Consider the following 24,091-nt stretch of genomic DNA (forward strand, 5'->3'; position numbering starts at 1 on the left):
GGCCCAACACAAAAGTACAAAGCCATCAAAGGGACAAATGGCAGTTGGAAATGTTAAAATTTATATGAGTTAGTGACTTTTAGCTGTGACTGAACGATAAATCGAATTCAAATTGGCGTCCCATTGAAGTGGAATACAATTTTCAAACTGCTGTGGCTGCAATTTGGGGGGGGGGGGGGGCTGCTTCATTTCATTGGATCGATCGGCTTCATTTCTTTGTAGGTTTTCATGTAGGTACATGCACATTTTGTAAATATATATTTTTTATGGTGTCTCAATAATTCCATGCTGAAGGAGTGCAGTCCACATGTTTGCCACATGAAAAATTGAATTGTTAAACCCAATTAGGATTTACTGACCGATATGTTGACTGATTTAATTTTGTGAAGTCGTCGTCGTGGACGCTTAAAAGGCTGCAATTCAAACATTAATAATCTTAACTGAAGTAGATTAAAAATGTCTATCGTATATATTCATGGTACATTTGCTTTTATTTTAGGATAAACCTAACCTATAATCCCAAACATGTATTTAATCTTGGGGAACCCATGGGGTCAAATTTGGCCCCTATAAATTCTGCTACTCAATTGCTACCCTTAAATCCCTCAAGTGTGAAATTTGGCCCGAATCCTACATTAGGATTAAATCATGAAATATTTGGAAAAATATATTTTTGGTGTTCAGTGAACAAACAGAAGTCATTTAATATATAATTCATCATTTTCCAAAGAAGAAAAAGGTTATTGGGTTCTCCAGGATTAAAAGGAATCGGATATTGTTCATTGCGATACAAATCAGTTGTTTGTTAAAACATACATGCATGCGGGGTGGTGGGGGGGGGGGGGGTCATAATTCATTTTTCAAAATCGGCTTTAGTTTTAACACTAACAATGCACAGTCTTATTTCTTTACCTCAGATTTTATCACCTGAATAAACAGTATCAAAGAGATAACTTCCAGGCCTGTTTCTATCAATATGCTTATGACTTGCATTACATGTTTATGCTTATTTCATATCTGCGTCACCTGTGGTTCGTCTCTCCGCGCTCAGCAGCGAATTTAACCGGAATGCTTAAAAGTATTTTACAGCAACTGGACGGGAGGACAGAACTGGAGAGAGCAAGCTTCACGGAGGACATCCATCCACACTTGGATCAGAGTACTCGCAGTGAGTAGCGTAGCCTCAATGTTTTTTGTTTTTTTTTGTTGTCCTTTGCTTTGTCTTATGTGTGTGTGTGGAGGGGGGTTGTATGCCACCACAGAAGCGCCGCATAGAATGAGAAACGTTATGTACGGTGGCATATTAAACGCGTCTTCTTGTGCCGCGTGCTCATGTATTCTTAAACCGCGTGAGTGCAAACCAGCTTTATGACACATATGATTGGGTGGGGAAAAAAAAGTTTAAAATTCGAACAACTTGCAAGTCAACCAACTTTGGATGTTCCTCTGTAATTGTAACGGCACAATCAAAATAAAACCATTTGAAACAATTACATTGTTTAACACTGTCATTTTTTTCTTACCTTTATCAAAACAACTTGATGGGAATTTTAACAACATTGCAAATGTTCTCGTATCAGTTGAGCAAAAACAAGCAGAAGAGAGGCGCGCATCCAAGCCAGATCTTCATCAAGTCTCCTAGGCTGTGTGAAAGATGAAGAAAAACTGGGTGAGATCACGGGAATGAAACATTTGTGCAATAAATGACCAATTGAAGCGCCCATCATTCGCGTCCGTGTACTGCGGTGGAGTTTTGCCAGAATACAACGTGACCCACCGACGTCACGCTGGCCTCGCTCCACGTGAACTACGTCATCTCTTTCAGCCAATCCAAGCGTGAGAAGTTCACGTCACAAACCCCTCCCCCTTTTTTAGGCCTCCCTGCTTCCACTCTATCCACGCCGAGCCTTTGCTTGGCCTCCACTCTGCGGAATCCAATGAGTCCACGCCTGAATTAAGTTGACACTTGGACCTTTTCACTTTTGTACCCCGTAAAAAAAAAAAACATACGTCAAACACTACTGTGAGTGTTTAAGCAGTTTATACAACTAAAACGTCTTAAATTGACCTCATTTGACGAGTCAAGGTCAAAAGTCTTGGTGGAAAACCAATCAAAGCGTTACATTAGTCTTAAATAAATGCCAAAAACAAACAAAACCCGACATAAGTCACTATCGCGTTGCTAAATGAACATGTAACGAAAAGCTGCAGTGCGATGTCAATAACCGTGAGAGCGAGAGAACTACACGCGCAGGGATAAATGTAACCAGCTGTACCGTATTTGATGAGGGCCACACTTATATACAACTATTTAGATTAAAATACGTTTATCTGTCCATTTTTCAACACCACTTATCCGGAACGGGGTTCCGGGCTGTTGCCAGCTGACTTCGGGCGGAAGGCAGACTACAACCCTGAACTGGTCGCTCGTCAGTCGCAGGGAACATACAGGGACAAAACAACCAGTCACACCCATATCCACACCGCTACTGGGTTGGAACCGATCCCACGCTCCCCGCACGCAAATCAGTCAACGTACCGCTACACTATCAGCGACTCCCGACTAAAATACTTCTTACAAACATTGAACAAAACTAAATTATTTCTGGATTGCATGTCAAAATGGAAGGAGCGCGTGAGTGAATTGGAAACGATTTTACGAGTTTCAAAGTGATTCACAACGACAATGGCTTACTTACAGATATTTATACAAAATGTGTATTCTGGCCGCAACTAACGGGCCTTTAAACGCACTTTGGTAAAGAAAGTATTGGGGGAGGCCTGACTGGGTGAAACTTTGGTCCGAAGTTATGTGTCGTCATGAATATATCCTTTGAATCGGCATTTCCTGCAAATACACGTTTTAGCCGTAAAGTTATATATTTTTTAAATGCCCGCTGACCATTCTATTCTGTTCAACGCAACTCAATTATGAACTATTCTACTCGCGGAACACTTCCACAGAGAACATGCTTTTTTAAATACACCAGTTCTGCCCTTTCAAACTACGTTTTAAACTCACAAATAATCTACGATACAAAATCGTGTGTATCCATTGTAAATGTTAAATGTGGCGTGCGCGTCTACTAAATGAAACGTCTGAGCGGTTACCAAATTTTCCAGACTATTTTGATGAAATCATATTAACGTGACACAAAGAGCGTGAAAAGTGTTGAGCTCACCTCCAGTTTTTCACTCATCGGCGAAAAACAGCATTCGAGGAAGGTCCAAGACGCGCATATGCGGGGCGCTACCAGGTGGGCGATTTTAGGCCTTGGATAGCGCAAACCTGGATTTGGTGGTGGAATGCTAAGTGTATTTCTTTAAAGATCACGCCCACCTTCGATCAACTCCGATGCATGTCTACCAAATTATGTCCGTCCATACTCCTAAAAATGAATGTCTAATTGATAACCCTGACAGGCCTCAAAGACAGACTTAAAAATGAAAACGCGCATTATTCCAATGCCAAATTGTGAGTTGAAGCGACTTTTATGATATTTGATCTTGATTAAGTGTCTGAAGACTGTTAGACATTGCGTTAAAATGAATTAATTTAATAGGAATAAAATAAGACACACGGACAAAATTGTTGGAGCCCTCTGTTAATGAAAGGAAAACCATTGGTCACAAAAATAAAAGTTATCTACAAAAGTACATAGAAATGTAATGAAAATCAAACGCACTGCTTTTGAATTGTGGTTCAACCGAATTATTATTTTTTTAATTCCTGAAACAGGTCTGAACGAGAGAAAAAAAATGATGGCACCCTTAATATTTTGTTGTGCAACCTTTTGAGGCAACCATTGCAACCAAACAAAATTGTAACAGGTATTTTGGACCCCTCTTCATGTGCAAACTGCTCCAGTTGTCTCAAGTTTGAAGGGTGCTTTTAATAGACGGCATGTTTCGGCTCCTTCCAGTAGAATTTAGATCAGGGGTCATAGGCCACTTCAGAATAGTTCAGTGTTTTGCTCTTTGCCATATTTGGGTATTTTTAAATGTTAGGTTTGGGTCATGGCAGCACAGTGATCGACTGGTTGGCACGTCCGCCTCGCAGTGAGGGCAGAGGTCATAAGTTCAATTCCGGCCCTGGCCTTCCTGTGTGGAGTTTACACGTTCTTCCTGTGGCTGTGTGGGTTTTCTCCGGGTACTCCGGTTTCCTCGCATATTCCACCTCACATATTCCAAAAACACAGGCAGGGTAGGTTGATTAATTAAACACTCTAACTTGTCCCGAGGTGTGAGCGTGAGCGCGGATGGTTGTTTGTCTATACGTGCCCTGCCATTGGCTGCCAACCAGTTCAGGGTGTAAGCCGCCTACTGCTTGAAGACGGCTGGGTTTGATATACTCCAGCACACCCGTGACCCTCATGATGATAAAGTGAATAAGCGGTCATTATCCTTATACAAGATCCATAACAGAATCATGACAATGGGTAGCATATTTCTCTCTCCATTACCTTGATACTATTGAGATTTCATTGTACACTGCACTGATTCAAGACACCCAGTGCTAGTTGTAGCAAAACATACCCAGAACATAACAGAGGGACAGTGTTCTTTTCTTGGTATGCTTCATTTTTACATCTGTAATCATAGAACGGATGTTCCTTGCCAAAAAGCTGCAATTTGGTCTTTTCTGTCGCTAGGACATTCTCTGTACAGCAGGTAATATCTACTTTATTAACTCTGTGAGGGAAAAGGAAGGAACTTTATTGAAGTGAATGTTAGAGGAAAATGAATTGCACAAGCACAACAGAGGATATGAGAGTTGAAAAGACAGTTCACTTTCAGTTTCATTGTTGTTGCTGTCTCACAATAACTGACACACATTTAAAAAAGTTCTTTGTCCATGTCCATTTGTGATCAATAATGATAAGAAATGTTTAAAATATTTGTTGTGTGCTTGGTTACACCTGGTTAGAGTCGTTTTATGCTCTATCAAGACTTTGACCTGGTTTCATCAGCTTTTGTCCCAGCCAATCAGCTATTCGGCTTTCCTCATGCTCCGCCTAGCTGCCCCTAATCTTGGAAAATATGCTGCATTATATGATAGGAAATATTCCAGTAGGACTTTACAAAGACTGCAAAACGTTCCAGTTGAACAAAGATGGCTGACGACTGCAGTAAACTAGGAGGAGACCATTTCACTGTTGTCAGTCCTGACAAAAAACTGGATATTTACACACCAATTCCACACAGAAGAGTCAGGTTTAAATTGCAATATGTATAACAATAAATAAAAAGATACCTCACAGAATTCCAATGATATTTTTCCAAACCATGACTTCATAGCTCCCTGAATGCTATGCTTTTTCCTGCCTCCCCTGGGTTTTCCCCATTTTTTTGACGAAACCTTTTTTGCTACTCCTGCCTGAGCTTGCTATACTTTTGCGCGTGTGCTGGAATTCCCACGCTATGCCCATGTCCCAGGTGAGCACCAACCACCCCCAGGCCTCTCTCCCATGGCACAATGCCCAGATAATCTCCTTGTGTCTGACCTCCTGAATGTCTTGCGGAGGAATCTAGGCGTGTCCGTGTCTGCTGTCCTAGACATTCCACCAGTGTGATTTCACCAGTCGACTTGGCACTATGGTTTCTTTGTGAAGCTCTCATCCTTTCATGTCCTTCTCCTGTAAGTATGGCTCATTTCTCTCGTCTTGGGTTTATTGATTTTGGACTAATTAAATATTCAACCATTCTTAGTTTCTACCGTCGGTTCCACCTCAGATCCTGAGCGAGACTATGTCAGAACTCCACTGATGTTCTCAGCTCCAAATAAGAGAGTACAAAAAAACATGAATTGACTTTGATGTTGTTTTGGCACATGGGAGTAACGCAGAAAAAAATAGATCACCCAGTTGCATGGCAATTATTGAGTCCAAGGATTCAGAGTTGCCGTGGTAAACCCCTAACTTTCACAGCAATGTGAATCAAGACATTCTTGAAAAACTTGAATCATAATGCCTGTATTTTGAACAAGTGTCAACGTTTGTTTTTGTTGAGCAATAAATGAACTGCAGGCAATGATATGGCTATAGAAAATGGTAAAAGTAGCTAGCAGACGATGTCGTTGACATTAGTGAATATTAGAATTACGTCTTATACCAAAATTATATTGATAAAATTGATTTCAGGTATGTTTTTTAAATGTCTTTTGCTGAAATGGCATGACGTTAGAGAACGAGATGTTCCTTGTCTCAATATTTTAGACAAGTATCTAGTCTACAGCTAATGCTAATGTAGTTTGCGGACAATGTCATTGACATGAGTGAATAATAAAACTATGACTAATATCAAAAATTAACTTGATCTAATTGAATTAAAGTATTGTTTTTATGTGTTTTTTGCTTTAATGAAATGTCCTCTGAGAACTCAATGTTCTTTGTGTCTATATTTTAGATCTACAGATTATGATATAGCGCTAAAACTAATGTAATAAACAGACTATGTTGTTGACATTAGCAATATTAAAATTATGACTTATACCAAAATTATGTTGATAAAATTGACTTCAAGTATGTTTTTTGCTTGAATTAAATGACTTTCGAGAACTAAATGTTCCTTGTCTTAATATTTTAGACATGTACCTAGTCTACAGGTATGTAGTTAGCGGATTATGTCATTGGCATTACTGAATAATAAAACTACAACTAATACTAAACTTGGCTTGATAAAATTGACTCCGAGTATGAATTTTATGTTTTTTCCTTTAATGAAATGACTGACGAGAATGAAATAGATGTTCCCAATGTATCTATAATTTAGATACAGTTAATGGTAACAGGAGATAGAAGATTATGTTGTTTACATGATTCAATAATATTGCTAATACTAATTTGCTTCATAAATTGGCTTTTTTTTAGTTTAATGAAATCACATCTCAAGTTAATGATAGGTAAGTACCAGATTATATCGAGGGTACAGCAAACAGAAAAAATATATATTTTTTGGGAAGCATGAATTTTGTATTTGGTTTAATGAAACAACTTTGCAAGAATTAAATGTTCTTGTGCCTTGATAACGGTAGTAGCTAAGGCAAGTGAGCAGGTTATGTCTTGATATGAGCGAATATTAAAGATAGGACTCATACCAAAATTATAAATTAGCTTGGTTAAATTAACTGGAAGTATGATTTAGTCACTGTTGTATTTGTTTCGTGAAATGATTTTTTAGAATAACATTTTCATTGTGATATTTTTAGACAAGTGTCTATTAAAATCAGTGTTCTCACCTTAGCGAAGGTAGCTGCGGATGCAGGCGGCCGTGTCACCGTACCCGCTAAGAAGCGCCAACTGCTCCGCGGTGTGCCCATCAACATTTGCCTTCAAGGGGTCCGCGGTGGCTCCCACGAGAACCCGGACCACCTCAACGCGGCCCCACTTGGCGGCCAAATGCAGCGGGAGGTTCCCACGCTCGTCCACGAGGTTCACGTCCGCTCCGTGAGCCAGCAGCACCCGGACGGTGTCTGCGAAGCCTTCGCGGGCAGCGTCGTGGGTGACCGTGAGGCCGAGGACCGGGTCGCGGAGGTTGGGGTCAGCCTCGGCATCCAGGAGGGCCTCGACTACCGCGGTGCTGCTCAATTTGACGACCTGGGGAGAGGTAAGCATATAGCCGTTGGCATTGTAATAAAAAGCATTTGAATTCTATCATAGTTATTTATAATTAGATCAAAACGTAAGCAAAATTAAATAACACGAATGGAGGGGGGGGGGGGATTTAGGTACAAAAAAATGCAGATATGTTGCTTCTATTATTAAAGAGGACAATAATGCATGCTAATTTCCGTTATATCTCTGGACAGTAAAAACAAGCAAATTAACAAACAAAAAACACTCATAAATCTTTGTTGCGAGTGTACTACATATTAAATAAAAATCCAAGCAGGCAGAATAGAGGGTTTTATTGCGCAAGACTTTCAGCCATTTTCATTCAAGACCTCCATTTTGGTTTCCTGTCTTTTTTGCTTTTAACTGACACTTCACCATCAGGTTGTGTTTTACTTAGTTTATGGAAAATTATGCTTAGCTGAAAGCCTTTGTTGAAAGCACTTTTATAGCTCAAGTCAAAGGGTGAATATTCAGTAGGGATTGGACTATAAAAAAGCCCATACATATTTCTTAAGTTAAATTATTTGCTGAAAACAATGTGAACATTATACTTAGCAAGATGAATCTAAATACGTCACATTAGCCTGGTCCATTGTGGAGCATGTGGCCTCCACTGTGCTGTTTTTTTCACCCATTACTTCTCCTTTTTGGACTATTCCCTGATGAAAAATGATCAAAAAATTATATTGTATAACTGTACAAGTTAGGGAGGTCCAAGAGCACAGAAGAAGAGAGGGGGAACAAAGGACAAACCAACCTGTAATGCAGTCCTTTTGAAAATATTCCTTCCATTAACAGAAGCTCCACTTTGCAGCAACAATAAAACCTCTGGTAAATTTCCATTGGCAGAGGCACTGCTCAGGCGATCAGCTAGTGACAAAGTGACAGCCATTCTTGGGGGTGAAAAAAGGCAGATTACAGGAGGCCAAAATCGAGCTGTCATGAACTGAGGTACATGTTCTGTGAAATGATCAGACGGAAGAGAGAGAGAGAGCGAGAGAGAGGGAACGGGGTGGGGGTGGGGGAAGACTCCTCCCCATGAGGCCTATCGCATGAGACATGATATGCTTCAATTGGCTTTCCATGTTTGTTGAACAGATCCATAGAAATTGGATGTCTAACCTAAAGTGAATCCTTATAAGGAGTGCATAACATCGTGTCAAATGTTTTGTTGTAATGCGAAGGTTATATCTCATTTCATGTCTATTTGTTCATATTTATGTATTTTATTTAAAAAATACTATATTTAACATAATTTAATACAACAAATACATGTACAGATCATCACGATTGGCTGGCGACTAGTTCAGGGTGTACCCCGCCTTTCACTAAAGACATCTGGGATCCATTCCAACACGCTCGCGACCCGAGTGGGGATAAGCGGATCAGATAATGGATGTATCTATACATTATTTAACAAGATAATTGTATAAGATGAAATAAAAATTGTTTAATATCATATGAATTTTTGTATACATTATTAAGTTCACGACCGTACATTTCTACTGTATTAAACATTAATTCAGGGCGTTTTGTGTTTACATGGGCAGCAGTCTATATTAGCGCATTACCAACAAGTCATTACGATGTTTTAATTGATATGGTAAGAGTATGCAACAAGCTGTCTATTTTTGCGTAGAGTGACTTCATATAAATACACTTTCAGACGTTATTGAAATACAAGAATACACATACATGTAATATCCACTATATACAGTATTAAAATACACAAACATAACAGTCACGAATGATTATTTTAACAATAAACAATGTTAATGACGTTACCATTTCTAATAATAAATAAATAAATAATTCCGATTGGGGATAAAAAAGTGTCAAGTGCCCCCCCAAATAAATAAATAATCAAAGTGTCCTTTGTTGTGGTTGTTCTTATTATTAATTAATATCATTTATAATAATTAGAATAAGAATAACAATAATGCATCTGTGAGGCGGGCGCCGGTATGACAACAACAACGGCAAAGAAAAGACAAGAATACAAAATTAAAATAAGGAGAATGTATGCCAGCAGACATGAAAAGGAACCCTATACAGTAGTAGATGAATTAACGGCTGCAGCGGGCGCTCTAAACAGATGCGAGGCAAAAAAAAAAAATGACGACACTCACGGTTATTTCCCGCTCATTTTCAAATGTGCTGCCTCGGATACGGACCACATAAACCACACTCGATTCGACGGCGTGCACCCAAATAAAGACCTCCTACAATCACTTGTATGGTTGAGAAAAAGGTTGATTTTACAGGAATACGATGGAGGATGTGTGCCAGTTGCGCTTGCCTCCAGTCCTCCTAAACAAAAAAAAAAAGAAGGCAAGTCCTGATTGGATGAAATCTGTAAGGACAAGGAGGCGGGTAGCTTCCTCTAAAAGAGACAAGGGTGATATTGCATGCAGGAGAAACAAATAGGACACTTCCCCATTTGTTCGATTTAATTTAAGACAATTACAATTACGCCCCTACATACACACACACACACACACACGCAGACACACACACACACACACACACTCACACATTACACGCACACACGTACGATCAAGGAGACACTGCCCTTTTTCCCTTCATATTTAATCATTTTTACCTCTGCAAGTGACAATGTGGTGCCGTCGCTTTTTTTCCTTGCAGTATTCCTCCCGCTACTGCAGTGGTTCTCCAATTATTTTCTGTCATGCCCCCCCTAGGAAGAGGAAAACATCTCGCGCCCCCGCACGACTATAAATAGTATTACTGTATTTGTCTATAAAATTGTTGTAAGTTCACCTTTGCATAACACTGTTTCCTTATTAACGTATACAGCAGTTGTGCATGACTCCCCTCCTCCTAAAAAAAAAAGACAAGTCAAGATTGGATGAAATCTTTTAAGGACAAGGAGGCGGTTAGCTTCCTCTAAAAGAGACATTTTGTCATTTCTCTTCTGCAAGTCACAGTGTGGTGCAGTCGCTTGTTTTTTTCCCTTGTAGTCTCACTCCCTCTACTGGTATTGGCTAGTACTGACTTTCAGTAGATATAAAAAGTCTACAAAATGTCAATAATTTTCCGCCATAAACGTGACGTAAAACTTTTTTTCGTGAAAACAATCCAATAAAATCGTGATGTGATTATCATAATTCATGCACGAAAGGGTTAATACCTACATCTTTGTGGGAAAATCTCAACTCAACTCAAATGTATTTATAGAGCACTTTCAAACAGCCATCTCCGCACACAAAGTGCTGTACATGGAGCAACTAACATATACAACAATAAAGCAAAATCGACTTTGTTTTTCTGGCAACGCACCAATGAGTTTGTTTTGGTACTGTATCCTCTTTCTCAATCAAGTTTGTGCACATGCAGGAAGACGGTTGAATAGTACATTACACGACAAGGGAGGGGAAGTGCACAACATGATCATGAAGGATGACGCATTTTATGTGTTTTTTCAGCATGTAATTTTAAACTGAAGATAATAGGGATTGTTTTAAATCAAAAAAAAAAAAAATCGGAGCCCCTGGATATCTCTGGGCCACAGGCAATTGCCTGTGTTTGCCTAATGAAAAGTCCACCCGTGCATACTGTATGTGGTAGCACTTTTCATGAGGAGGACTCACAAAGTGCTTCACATGGTTATAAAAGTCATTTTTTACACAGTTAATACAAAAACACTCATCAAACAAACAAAAAATAAACAAGTCAAAAATTTAGCCATACCAGAATACCCGTTAATGTAATATATTTTTAATGGCTGTTTAAAAATGTCCACTGAATGTGTTGTCCTCAGCAGCAGGTATGCAAATTGACCAAACGTTCTGCAGAAGCAGAGCCCAGAGTGAGAAGGGAAAAGTGGATGGAGCATTTTGACTTGTGGAGGCACCAGTTCATCCACTCTGCTCTGTGTGGTGCATGGAACACAATCACATAGTGTATCTGCCTGCCAACTCATACGCGTCAACAACTTCACTGAGCAATCAAGTAAGTGCTGCGGATTAGACGAAGCAGCTTGAAAGTGACTCTTTCTCTCTGGAACTTCAGTCAGCCAAGCTTCCATGTCATTGACCGAGAATCCAGGTGTGAGTGTACTTATGTGACAATAACAGGCCCACTGTTACATTAAAGTGGGGCAAAGTATAATACAGCTTGATCACAGACACATTTCCGAAATTGAGGGATTTACTTGGTTCTTTAATTTCTCAATTGACAAGTGGCCAGGCAACCCAAACCATTTGACTACAAGCAATGATTTTCCTATAATATGAAAGATTTGTTTAAAAAAAAAAACTTGATGTGGACTTTGATTTAAGGTCTCAACCCGTCATATGTGCTGAGGTTTCGAAAATCAAGCTACAGAGCCTTTTGGTCACATGGTACATTCAGAACCACTTACCACAGCATTATTAATATAATTTCTCCCCTCTGATTTATAATCGTATCCAACGCATTGTTGCTGCTAATAGAGCTCGAAATTATAGCCTCGAATAATGGGCAAACGTTACAAGATACACTCGCTGGCCACAATATTAGGTATAATCGGAGATCCAAATGCCAGAGATAAATTCATTTAACAATATGAATTATTACACATAATACATGCTAGTGATCCTCACAGTGTGGTAATGTAAGGCGGATGTGATAACCACTCAATCATCGTACCGCGTTCATACATATCTATTTACAGTATTTTAATACAGTACAGTATCAGTGGTTCTCATAGTGTAGTACGCAGGCTCCCTCTAGTGGTATGTGAAAGAATCACTGAATGAAAAGTTCCAAAGATGCAGAATCTTAGAATGGCTTTTTTGGGATCTAGTACAGTGCAATGTTTTGAGGACACTTAAGCTGTATTTAACTTTTAACTTCATTTCATCGAGGCATTGGTTCACCTGTTTTCTGGGTTTGGTCGTGTGACATTCGAAATACGGGTCAACGGCCCTTTGATATCGATTTCCCTAAACAGTGTGTGGCAGAAACATGTCAAAATGGTTGCCCTCTTTCTTGGGTGAAACCGGTGTGGGTTAATGTGATTAATTCGTATTCTACCAATGCACAATATTCATCAGAATACCATGTTTAGTTCTGTTTAGACTAATGGTGCTCCATAGAACATATTGAAAGTATTTTTTAAAACTTGACATCACTTTTAAAGTGCACTGTTAATGTGCAAACTGTCCAAGTGTGCATAATGTTACAGTGCATTACAATAACGTTAAATATAATTTTTATACAACATCGGCCTTTTTTTTGATGAACATTTCAACCCAATATGCTTATGTAATTTCATATTGGTCAGAATGGTTGTGTTTTTTTTAGGTGGTTCTTGGTGTAAAAAGTTTGGGAGCTACCGATATGAATTATAAATGTAATATTGTAATACATATATGAAATTATTCTAATAAATATATTTCTTGTTGAACTTATATTTATTATATTAGTGAATTTAGTTTTAAAAATCGAATCGTGAAGCGAACCGTGAGTCAGGCTCTCTTTACAACTGTCCAGTCTCACGTATCCTCGGCTACGTTGCAGCATTTGTCATTCCTTTACGTCAGCTGCCGTAAAGCGTCGAATTCTAACGCTACTTTGTAGAATGACTACCTGAAGCAGTTCCATCCCAGTTAAGATCACCCTTTTTGTTTCACACGCCTCCTAAAGGATCATTACGTCTAAGTCGAGTATTTTATTTACATTCAGTATCCTCCTGCGCTAGGGGGAAGCGACGACAGTCCGTGGAAGAAGCCTTGCTTTTAGCCAGTCATCGCCATGGCCTCCGACAGCGGCGACAGCAACCTGGACAGGGAGATGATTCTGGCGGACTTTCAGGTCTGTCGACCCAAACGACGCTTGTCGGAGTGTGTTTGTGTCACGGTGCGGTGCCTCCACCTAAGCGGCTTCTTAGACGGATCTCCCTGGCTGGGAGTCTTTGCTTTCTGCGGCTAACACACTGAGCTAACCAACTGACAGCTTGCTAACTGAATGCTGTTATTAGCATGAAGCTCTCGTTGTCCCTCGTCAACAACACTCCAGCGAAATGTGGTCGCCTAAACACTCGAACTAAGTGGCTTTAATGTGGCTTTTTGCCTGTTAGGTGGGGAAATAATTTTCATTTGGCCGAAAGTGGAGTTACCTTGCTCCTCATATAGCTGTGAACTGTTGACATTTTTACCTCCCCGTCACTCATCGTACATCACGATGAAGATTAGTTCGTGATGCACTTTGAAAGGAGCCTAGGTTTGCCACATGTGTCACAACGTGTCAAATACAATATGGTGCAGTAAGGATGTATCAAACTGCACTTCGAAAAGGTTCAAAGCATCATATGTACAACATGGTTATTCGATCCACCTCTCTGCTGTTGAATTCTAGATATAAATTTCAAACAGTATTTTATTCTTTTTTTTTTTTTAAATAACACATTTTTTTAAAATGGAGGCTATATGTTAACCCGTGTACAGTGCCACTCATTGTATTTTTTCCCCCTATTCATAGGCTTGCACTGGAATCGACAACATTGCAGAGGCAATCGCCTTGTTAGAGCTTAATAACTGGGACTTAGTGGTAAGTTCAAGGCTTGGCTGTTTGACCCACAGGTATCAATCACCACTACAGAACAACCGTTGATTTTATTATTATGATATAATATGTTTATATTGTGATTATTTTAGTTGACAAAGCATCCGGCCAGGTAAGCAGTTTGGAAATAATTTGTATAAACGACAATGACACGTGGAATGTGACAAAACGCCAAAGCTGAACAAAAAGCCACAAAGTGGCATTGGCAAAATGTTGGGCCTGGTTATCAATCTGTCACATCGCAAAGAAAAAGCAAAACACACTTTATCGTTGATCCTTTATAGTTATAGACTTACTGATGCCACACATGATGGTTATTATGATTATTGATGCACCAACACAGGCTCTGTCGGGTCCGTGATGACTAGTTTGTGGCCTTAAGAAGAATAATGTCAGCTCTGAGAAGGGGACAAAAACTCCCGTGAATGTTCATAACCTAAAACATGACCTCCTTGGTAGAGGTAATAAAAAACAGCCTTAGTGGGGAAAACATTTTGGGAGCTTTTTGTATACTTCTTCCAATGCTGGCAGGAATTGAAAGTGGGCAGCATTGTGACAGCACAGAATCCAGCTTGCCTGCACGCTGCACCTGTGAATGTGAGGACTTGCACTTTTTGTAAGCACTTGACAAATGTGCTTTTTGGAGGGTTTTTTCAGAATCAGAATCAGAATCATCTTTATTGGCCAAGTATGTAGAACACACAAGGAATTTGTCTCCGGTATAACACGCTGCATTAGTATCATCGTAAACAACAAATCATTGAACCATTTTAGAGTAACCAGTAGCAGTATTTGTAGTACAAGAAGAGTGACTACGTCAGTGACTGTTTAAGGAGTTAATGGCTAGAGGGAAGAAGCTGTTTAAGTGTCTACTGGATTTGGTGCGCAGGGATCTGTAGCGTCTGCCTGAGGGGAGTAGCTGGAAAAGGTGGTGGGCAGGGTGCGGGGGATCCAGGAGGATTTTCCGTGACCTTGTCTTGATTCTTGCAGTGTGCAAGTCCTCAAGAGTGGGTAGGGCGGTGCCAACGATTTTTTCCGCCGTCCTAACTGTCCGTTGAAGTCGGATTTTGTCCTTTTTTGTGGCGGCCCCAAACCAAACCGTGATGGAAGAACACAGGATTGATTCGATGACTGCCGTGTAGAACTTTTTGGGGGGTGAGGGTGGTGTATTTTGGTGTGAATACATTCACAAGTTTCTGTGCGAAGCAGACATTGGTATAGCTAAGTTGATCCTGATGTCTCCTCCTCTTTAATCACAAGACAACATAGCAAAATTAAATTTTTTTTACATATTTTTTTAACACCAATTGATTCATTAATTTCCTAACCACGCCTGCATTTTCCCACTCAACTGTCTCTGTGCCAAAATCTGCGCTGGCTCATCTTGTTATAGGAAGTTTACGGGTTCAATTCCAACTTCTTCTTCAGTCGTGTCAAATTGCAATGGAATCTGAAATTGTATCATGAGATTCTACGACTCAGCAAGTGATTGTTGGAGGCGGGGAGGGAGAGGATGTTGTGGTCGGCGGAATCCTTTCGCCATCCTCCGCGTGTTTTTTTGAATTCGGGCTGAGTTGAGGTGTGAAATCAGAGGCTGGAAATGGAGAAGTTGCTTCAACAAGATTTTATCAGAACGTTCAGGGCACAAGTGTGATACAGACAATGCCTGTGGTCAAGGCACAAATGCGCAGAGTCAATATCCCAAGGCAAATCTTATATACTCTAAATAGGGCGTAGGTTTCAATGGATACTTTACTTTCGGTTTCATATTCGTTTTCCGTAAAAGCTGTCCCAGCTTGTTTGTTTACGAGTAGCAGTCTCAGTACTTTCATTTACCCAGAAATTAGAAACTGTCCCGGTGCTTGTTCGAACAGGACTTAGGTGTGAAACTGCAAGTCAGCGAAGGGGATGCATGCACAGCGTTATCTGATATTCATCTGCAAAGTTGACCACATTGGCCTTGCCTCTACGGCAGTTCAAGTCAAGGTCACATCACAAGGTTCAATGCGAGGTCACGTCCTAAGTCAAAATGTGTCTGTTTAAAATTGTGCTGATAATGCTAAACATAGCTAAATAATGGCTTCATGACGAAATTGCAGCCAAAGCTGCACAAAATCTCAAAAATTTCAACCACCGTCATCCACCCGAGACCTTAGCGAATGTCACCAGATGTTAACGCCAGCGTCATATCGCAGTTGGGTCTTCAGTCCACCACCCCTTTGCTCCACTCTTCAGGCATGACCAGTTAACCCACCCTTAATTCAACTGTTACATGTACGTATCAGTTGCATTGAATGTTAATAGGTTACTCATACTTGGAGAGTGAGCTACAAGGATGACGTTCTGTAGTTGTGTTACTGTTTGGGACCCTGCATTAGTGTAGCAGCAGAACTAACCCAATATCCCACACATCAAAGTACCAATATGAGCCATACAAGGTAATATTGTACTGTAGATGGTTTTATATTTCACTCTTATATCGCACAGCACCCCTCGTTGAACTATTGTTACATAAAGTTTCATAACAAAAAAAAAACGCTTGCAATATTCACATTACATAAGAAAAAAAATACAATTTGCAATTTTAGGAACAGTTCGGTGTATGATAAGCGCTTTGCTCAAGTCCACCACAACTGTGGGTCAGGGAGACGTTAGGGTTGAGTTTGAGAAAAATGTATGGCATTCATGTGTCGATGTTGCTCTTTTGGTCAGAACTCTTCTTGTTGCCAGACATCTACATCTTTACTGTACAATATGATACTACACTACAAAATTAGACTTGATCTGGGGACTTGTTGTACCAACAAGCATTTGGTAGCTTTTACTTTGCCTTTTGTTGCAGAGAAGTAAAGCGAGTGTTCGGGACAAATCTATTCAATTGTCCCTCAAACAAAGGCTCACCTGAGCGAGCAAAATTGGCACAGCGAGCAAAATTGGCACAACAAATGTTACACTCTCCTTTAATAGAATAGAATCAGCCCAACCAAATATCTTTTTCTTTGTCTTATCATAACAGGCCGCCATCAATGGGGTGATACCACAGGAGAATGGCATCTTGCAAAGGTGAGAAGCCAGATTACACACAGTCATTTAATTGAAGAGGTAAGCATCGGATGAACAAATGCAGCGTGACTGCGTCCATGGCACTCTTGGCCACGTATCGTGGTGGTTGTTGTCATCTCAAATGCTGGGCGGTTGCGCATGAAATCAGAATTGTCACGGAGACATCGTCCTGTCACGTTTGCAGAGTTGCTGAGGGCGTGGCTATGTGAGGCACTGAAATGTCAACGTATGGACGTAACTCTCAAAAAGATTTGGATGAAACCTTTTGTATAGCTTCAGTGGTATAATTTGGTGACCCTTTTTACTGACCACAATCTGGAATATGATTTGTATCATTTTTGTGCGTGCCCATGATGAGATGATACTCAAAATAGACATCACCACGCAGGAGGAAACCTGAAAACACTTTATTCCGGAACACCAACCTCTTGTTTGTTTCAATTTTGAAATAATCATCCTATTGGAAATATAGTAAGACAATTAATATATCATATGTTGGATGTTTGTAATACAACATGAACCATTTTTTGGTTCAGCACAACCCAGGTTGGATTCACCAAACAGATTGAGAATAGATTTATGTCCTGATTCTCCTTCATTAACCTGTCACAATAACTTAAAAATGAACTTGCTGTACAATGCACAATTTGCTTTTCAAGGAGTCTTTCATCGAACCATGGCGTTGCGCACAGTTTCTGAAAAGAAAAGATTCTTTTGTACCCTTCACACCGCATCCACGGTTAGCTGACGCTCATGAATGCACAAAGCCCATCTGAACCCACTCTGTTGTATTGCATTGTGTGGTATTCACAGCCCTAGTGTGCATGCATGTGCTGCAGCGAGGTTCAGGCCCTTGGGCCATGAGATTATTGCTGGCCTTTCAAAAGGGACTCGCTGCCGTGAATGGATGCTGATTGGCAGTGTGACCTGCAACCAACACATTTTGCTTAAGTGGCTGGCACGGGAAATAATGCCGCAACCATTGGCCGGCTCGCAAACTCCCAAGTAACTTGAAGAGGAGCCAGTTGGTGGCTACACAAGCGCTCCTGTTTCACAATGTACTCCCTTTCCCATGTATCCTTCTGTAAGATGGTTGGGGGGAAAAAGCCTACAGCTCTTGCAAAGCCTTGCTGGAAGAGTTTGTCTTTGAAGGACAAGCTCACGTCACATGCTACTATTCCCATTTTGAATCAATTTAACCCCAGTATAATAAAACTCATTCGACTTGATGCTTAGCCTTATAAGATACCTGGCTGACGGGCACCGAATGGAGGGAGAACAGAGAAGGTGTTTGCTGTCCCCAAGTGGCATTTTCCCATTATCATATTTTGCAACTTTTTTATGTTGCAGCAAGTCCCATTTAAAAAAAAAAAAAATCTTATTTTTTTAAAAAACTTTTCGTTTAACTTTTGAGGTGTATTTTGTTTCAAATTTTACCACTTTCAGGGGTTTTCCCGGCTCAAATTAAGGCAGCGGTCATACTATGTATGCGCCACGACATGCATGTATTCTGTAAATTCAATGGACTTTCTTTTACAGGAAACATACTTTAAGTTAAAAGTTCCTATAAGAATATGACTATTATCTATCATATTAAAGGATTAATTTATTAAAACCTGCACACTTTTGTTTGGGACAATTATAGAGTATTTTATAAGCAGCCTTCACACACACTGTGGTTCGTGTCCAACTGTGCTCTAATAGCATGCTGCATCGTCCTCCGTTTAAAAAAAAAAAAAGGACAAAAAATCTTAAAATATATAATTTTAGTTTTGTAATTTTTGTGAGTTAAGGTTTTTAGGCCTCTTTAATATACTTCTCCTTCTCTTCTGCTTTTTACCTGCCATAACTGCAACGCTAAAAATCATAAATGTTTCTTTGACACAAAGGAAACTTTGCCGCTAACCATTCGACCCCTGTGACAGTAACTTTTCCAGTGAGGCGAGCCAAGCCAGCATGTACGGACCTCACAACACATCAGAAGCAGCCGATGTCGTAGCCGAAGGCGCAGTTCCTTCGCAATCCTCTTTGTCTTCGTCCCCTTCTCCGTTGTCTTCCTTGGCTTCCACGTTTTGTCCCAGCGCACCTTCCTCCCGACACATCGTAGAACGCCTGCCTCGGATGCTCAACTTTAGGGTGGAGTACCGGCAACGCACTGTTGAGCTGGTGCTGGAGGAAGGCAGGACAGTCGGTGAGCAGTAGCGCTTGTCTCGTACTGCAAATGGATGTCTGTAGCAATCCCTCTTGATCATAGATGTACATTTTTTTTTGTTCTGAACCACAGGTGAAATCAAACAAATTCTTGAAACAGAGCTTGGTGTTCCTGTATCCAAAATGCAGCTGAAAGGATGGAAGAGTGGCGATGTGTCAGATAGCGTAAGTTTCGACCTGTTAATGAAGAAGGACACTTAGGGCTGGGCAAGTAATTAATATTACCCACTTCTTCAAATTAATTTATCAAAATCAAATTTTTTGAACATGCGTGTACACTGACATGCATTGATTGTACTAATATTCCAGAGGCCATTCCAATCAGACTCAGAATTTTGACATTGTCATTTTTGAGAATTTTGTTCATGTTGCAACTACAAGCAAAGGGGGAAAAAATCAATTAAAAAAAAGAGACCGAGAGATAGACCATATTTCCCAGCCCTAAATACAACTTGGACAAAAAAGACAGATCATTTACATTTCCAAACATTGAAGCATTTTAGCGTAGCTTTTTATTTTGTATTTTTTTACTTTTTTACTTTACATCTTATTTGAAAAAAGAGACTTGATATTACAATCCAAAAGCTCAACTGAAACCATAAAATAAAAATTGTAAGTATACAGTACTTCTTGCCTGTGTTCATTTAACAAGCTTGCTCAAATTCCAGTCAGAATGTGTTGAAGCAAATTCAAAATTGATTGACACAGCACACATGGTTGTGTCTTTGCTTCAGACGGTGCTACGAAGTTTACACCTGCCAAGGAACGTCAGCCTGTATGTCCTGACTCCCGACATTGCCCCTACCGCCAGCACCAGCAAAAACAGGTATTTGGCTTGAATTTATTTCTCAAAAAATCCTCCTTCAAACCATCCTTGAATTAAACATCCTTCATGACACGGATTATTGTAGTAGCTGAGAAAGTGCACCAGGTGGCAGTCTATGACCACCAGTCGATGGTTCCAGCCAGAATGTCTAAACATCGCTAGTCTATTAAAGAGACATTTGGTGGTGGGTCCTTCCAATTCCTCTCACTCTTTGTGACATTTTGAGAGGAAGGTGTCCTGCTGCAATATCTTGTGTAAATAATACATTTATTTACTTTCTTTGTATAGTCCCACCTTACATTGTTGCTTGCTCTCTTTTCAAACAGTGTATAAAAGTGTGTATGTGCATGCATGCGCATATATACATATATATATATATATATATACACACAGTATAGTGTGTGTATATATGGTGTTGGTGTTCACACTGCACCTCTCACATTTTTTTTTTGTACAAGTTGGGTCCATTTAAAAAAACAAATTTTTTTGGGGTGTTTTTTTTTTTTTTTTTGTAAGAGCGGTTGCGTTACTTTTGTGGGAGTCTTCCATTAATCTAGCACTGGCCTGTTCATCTCACAGGCCACCCCGGCACCATTAAGAACCTTTCCCTTGAAAATGTCACACACCTTGCTGTAAAGCCACAGCAGTAATACAATCACTGTTGGCAGCTGAATGCACGATTGTCCTTTTATCAGTGTCACGTAAACATGTCCAATGCAGAATATCTACCCTTTAGCTCATACTAATTAAAAGACTAAAATAACTTTATTGGAAAGAAGATTTTTTTGGAATGCATGACATGAAATTTTGGGTTGTTTTACTTTGGAACTTCCACTGTACCGCTGCTCGAGCTTCTAAATCTTTTGTGGATTGTACTGCTAGATACTTTAATGTCTTTTTGTCTTGGAAGTGTTTAGAATATTTGCCACATGTTTTTTGCTTTGCACATTGTGTTTGTGCTGAGTAGAAAGAAGACACTCAAATCTGGAGGTAGTGTTTTTGTCAGGCTAAAAACAAACAAAATGTAAGATGAAGTAAAACATATATTGAGCATTTAAAAATTGACCATGAATGCTAAATATAGAGCCAAAAGAAGGTTCACCACAACCTCTACATTTACTTTGTGTTGACAGCTACTGGCGCGTCATTTCACAGTTTGCGCTTTAACTGCTAGGTCAAGCTAAATGGGGGTCATGTTGAGTTGGCAGCCAACGGCCGTACGCGCCACAGTGGTCCCTCACCTATGCGTGTGTCTGCCTCTTGTCATCATCTCACGCCTTAGCTCACCACCGTGTCTTTTTAGCAGCACCCCTGTCTTTTCTTCAAGTGTCATCGATATCATTTTAGGTGTCGGGAGCTCATTATCCCGATGGCTATTTTAGTGCAGGACAGTTGGGGATGAATTGAAAAGCCCCCGCTCCCCCGAGCGCACACATGTTTGTGTATAAATCTGTGCTCTTATAATGACCCTTCTGCCATACAGCGAGAGGATAGGTGACTGATCACGGCGAAGGGGAGGGGTAGTACCCTGCAGCGGGAACAGACAAGCTGTTGGATCGCAATAAAAATAATCTACTCACACATTTTATTTGTGGGAATTGGAAAGCGCTTCAGCCTCAAGTTTGCAAGGACATCTCATCACTTCAATAACAACTTGGCAGCATAATATACTTCAGTTGTGCACTACAAATACATAAACCACCATAAGGTATTTAACTATCATTCGAGCTATCCAATGTAAACACGCACACGCTAGACACAATAGGATTCAGGTAGAAACAAATCATGTATTTAAGGCACACTCGTTATTCATATATTGATATCTATAACGAGACGAAAGGTTGCTGTTTTCTAAAATCGTAGCCAATTTCACCTGGTTAAATATTTGTCTTGTATTCAGTGACTATATATACTGAGTCAGGTTCATAATGGACCCACCAAATTGTAGCTGCATGTTTCTTTTTTTAACTACTGCTGACTAAAAATTCAAATGTCTCGTAACGCAATGACTGGCTCACGCGCGGCACACGTCTAACCGGACGAGCTGATTAAACAGTGCTGCCGTGTCATTATGACTCTGCTGAGTAAAATCCTCTTAGTTTTCTTTGTTTGATTAGAAATAAATCTGAAGGCTCTTTGGGGATTCTGTGAGCACATATTCATCTCCGCTAGTTATTTAGTTAGTGATATGATAAGCTGTCGGCATCACACAGTTGAAGCATGCTCTCTGTGTCTATGTCGGTGAATAAGAGCGAGTGTCGAGGAGGAGCTCATCTCTTGCATAAATGATGAAGGCCCGATAAATATTTCAAGTGCGCGTCTTTGCTTTCGTCTCTGTTTATTCTGAGCTCCAACTCACCTGAAGGCTGTTTGTCAAAGAATGGTTATTTTTATTTGACCTGGCAAAGAAATTTTAAATTGCAAAAGTGATTCATTAGGAGTCGTGGGATTTGATTCCACCTTACTCTCGCTCATCATGATCAGCAGTTGATGCACAGATGCTTTCGAGGGACAGATAGCAGACCGGGTAAAATCTTGAAGGAACGTATTTGACCGTGAACATGCTGTTTCGGGACACGATGGCCGAACACAACAGAACAGAGCCCGAATGGGTTCGCAACCTCCTGCTTTGTTGCGGCTGCAAAAATTGGAGGCGGTAAGATGTCCTTGTGTAAAATTGCTGACCACCTGTGTAGCCGTTGGAAACAACTGATCGTATTTGAGTTATGTGTGCTTTTGACTGAAAACTCCGATGCTTTGTTTGAGTCTGCTAGTGAATAGGAAGGAGGTAGGGAAGGATGCAGTTGCCACATTGTGTGTATGGGTATTTGTACTTTATATGCACATGCCACATTTTGTGTGTGCATGTGTTTGCCGGTGCAAGTTTAATAAGGTCTAGAGTCTGCTCTGTGCCACGGGGACTCACAGCTTTCAGAGATTACCTCAGAATGAAACCAATCTGTTTGGCCCACTCTTCTCCCCCTCAAACTGCTCCATTTTCTCTATATATAAAGTTAAGACATTTTCCTCACAGTACCCTTGTGCCATGTCAAGTACCTTCAGATGTTGCCAGTCAACCTTGAATGTCACGGAGTGTATGTGTTCAGTAAGAAGGAGACCTCTAAAGGCAGCAAACAGTTAGGCGTCCACATTACAACCCTTGCAATGAAAGCAGCAGGGATCAGAAATGGGCATTTCAAGAAATGGATGAGTGTGTACATTTTATTTCCCCGCAATTAAATGTTTTATTCAAGAAGAAATTCTATTCCAACAAGTGTGAAACCTCCTCACACTGAACTCGATGGGGCAGCTTTAACAGCAAAGTAACAACCAACTGATTCTGGAGAACTCCGTTGAAAATGTTGCTGCAACAAACTCTTGACCTCTGTTTGTGTCTTGACTGCTACGGCGGCCTGTTTGGCCATCAAACTAGCTGGACCTGAGTTAAGCTTGTCTCCTGTTTGTTGCTGCAGCCTACTAAATGCTTCCTTTGCTTGAAAACCTGGTAACTAACCAATTTCAAGTTTTCATCAATACAAATCAACATGATTGTCAAATGTTTGTATCAATAAATTCACACCTGGTATGAGGAAAACCAAAGAGATGGGAAATAACACAGAAATGAGTCTGTGCCAATGGTGTTCGTTCCATTTATGCGTTTGCTATTTGACGTGACAATATTTGTCCCATAGAACACAAATGAGCAAGCGGAATCTTGAACAGAACACCACCCAGGCAAGCACCAAATGGCTCGTCAGTCTGCCACCGTTGCTTGATAAGATGTTCCCTCTTTGCTGGAAGGACAGAGTAA

General features: G+C 40.3%; 2 protein-coding genes across 4 annotated transcripts in view; one reads left to right on the forward strand and one right to left on the reverse strand.

Annotated features, from left to right (window-relative positions):
* Positions 1-1,483: 1,483 nt before the first annotated feature.
* cdkn2c (cyclin-dependent kinase inhibitor 2C (p18, inhibits CDK4)) lies at positions 1,484-10,350 on the reverse strand. Of its 2 annotated transcripts, XM_086114823.1 has the most exons (5): positions 10,216-10,350; positions 9,743-9,923; positions 8,371-8,506; positions 7,238-7,595; positions 1,484-1,643 (listed from the first exon to the last, which is right to left on the reverse strand). In XM_086114823.1, exons 3-4 carry the CDS (start codon positions 8,503-8,505, stop codon positions 7,239-7,241), a joined length of 492 nt encoding a protein of 163 aa, XP_085970949.1. In that variant the 5' UTR covers position 8,506; positions 9,743-9,923; positions 10,216-10,350; the 3' UTR covers positions 1,484-1,643; position 7,238. The 2 variants fall into 2 exon arrangements, with proteins under 2 accessions (XP_085970949.1, XP_085970948.1); XM_086114822.1 differs by lacking the exons at positions 9,743-9,923; positions 10,216-10,350 and having other exon boundaries at positions 8,371-8,559.
* A 2,808-nt stretch (positions 10,351-13,158) lies between these two features.
* faf1 (Fas (TNFRSF6) associated factor 1) overlaps positions 13,159-24,091 on the forward strand; it is a 55,631-nt gene continuing 44,698 nt past the window's right edge. The window contains exons 1-7 of one of the 2 annotated variants that reach the window (XM_086115539.1): positions 13,159-13,224; positions 13,318-13,430; positions 14,097-14,165; positions 17,197-17,243; positions 19,169-19,434; positions 19,528-19,619; positions 20,189-20,280. In XM_086115539.1, coding sequence (XP_085971665.1) covers positions 13,371-13,430; positions 14,097-14,165; positions 17,197-17,243; positions 19,169-19,434; positions 19,528-19,619; positions 20,189-20,280 — 626 coding nt within the window. In that variant the 5' untranslated portion in view covers positions 13,159-13,224; positions 13,318-13,370. Of the gene's footprint in view, positions 13,431-14,096; positions 14,166-17,196; positions 17,244-19,168; positions 19,435-19,527; positions 19,620-20,188; positions 20,281-24,091 lie in introns of both variants that reach the window. The other variant, XM_086115540.1, reaches the window with a different exon arrangement.

This window comes from Hippocampus guttulatus, chromosome 7 (genome assembly GCF_054856545.1).
Source record: "Hippocampus guttulatus isolate MCC_2025c chromosome 7, RoL_Hgut_1.0, whole genome shotgun sequence".
NCBI lineage: Eukaryota > Metazoa > Chordata > Actinopteri > Syngnathiformes > Syngnathidae > Hippocampus > Hippocampus guttulatus.

What these genes read in the sequence shown, in the direction of transcription:
- cdkn2c (XM_086114822.1), bottom strand. Translation starts at nt 8,556, where the DNA reads ATGACAGCTCGATTTTGGCCTCCTGTAATCTGCCTTTTTTCACCCCCA. An exon ending in TCAAAAGGACTGCATTACAG is followed by an intron (nt 7,596 to 8,370) that starts GTTGGTTTGTCC and finishes ACCTCTCCCCAG; the next exon opens with GTCGTCAAATTGAGCAGCAC.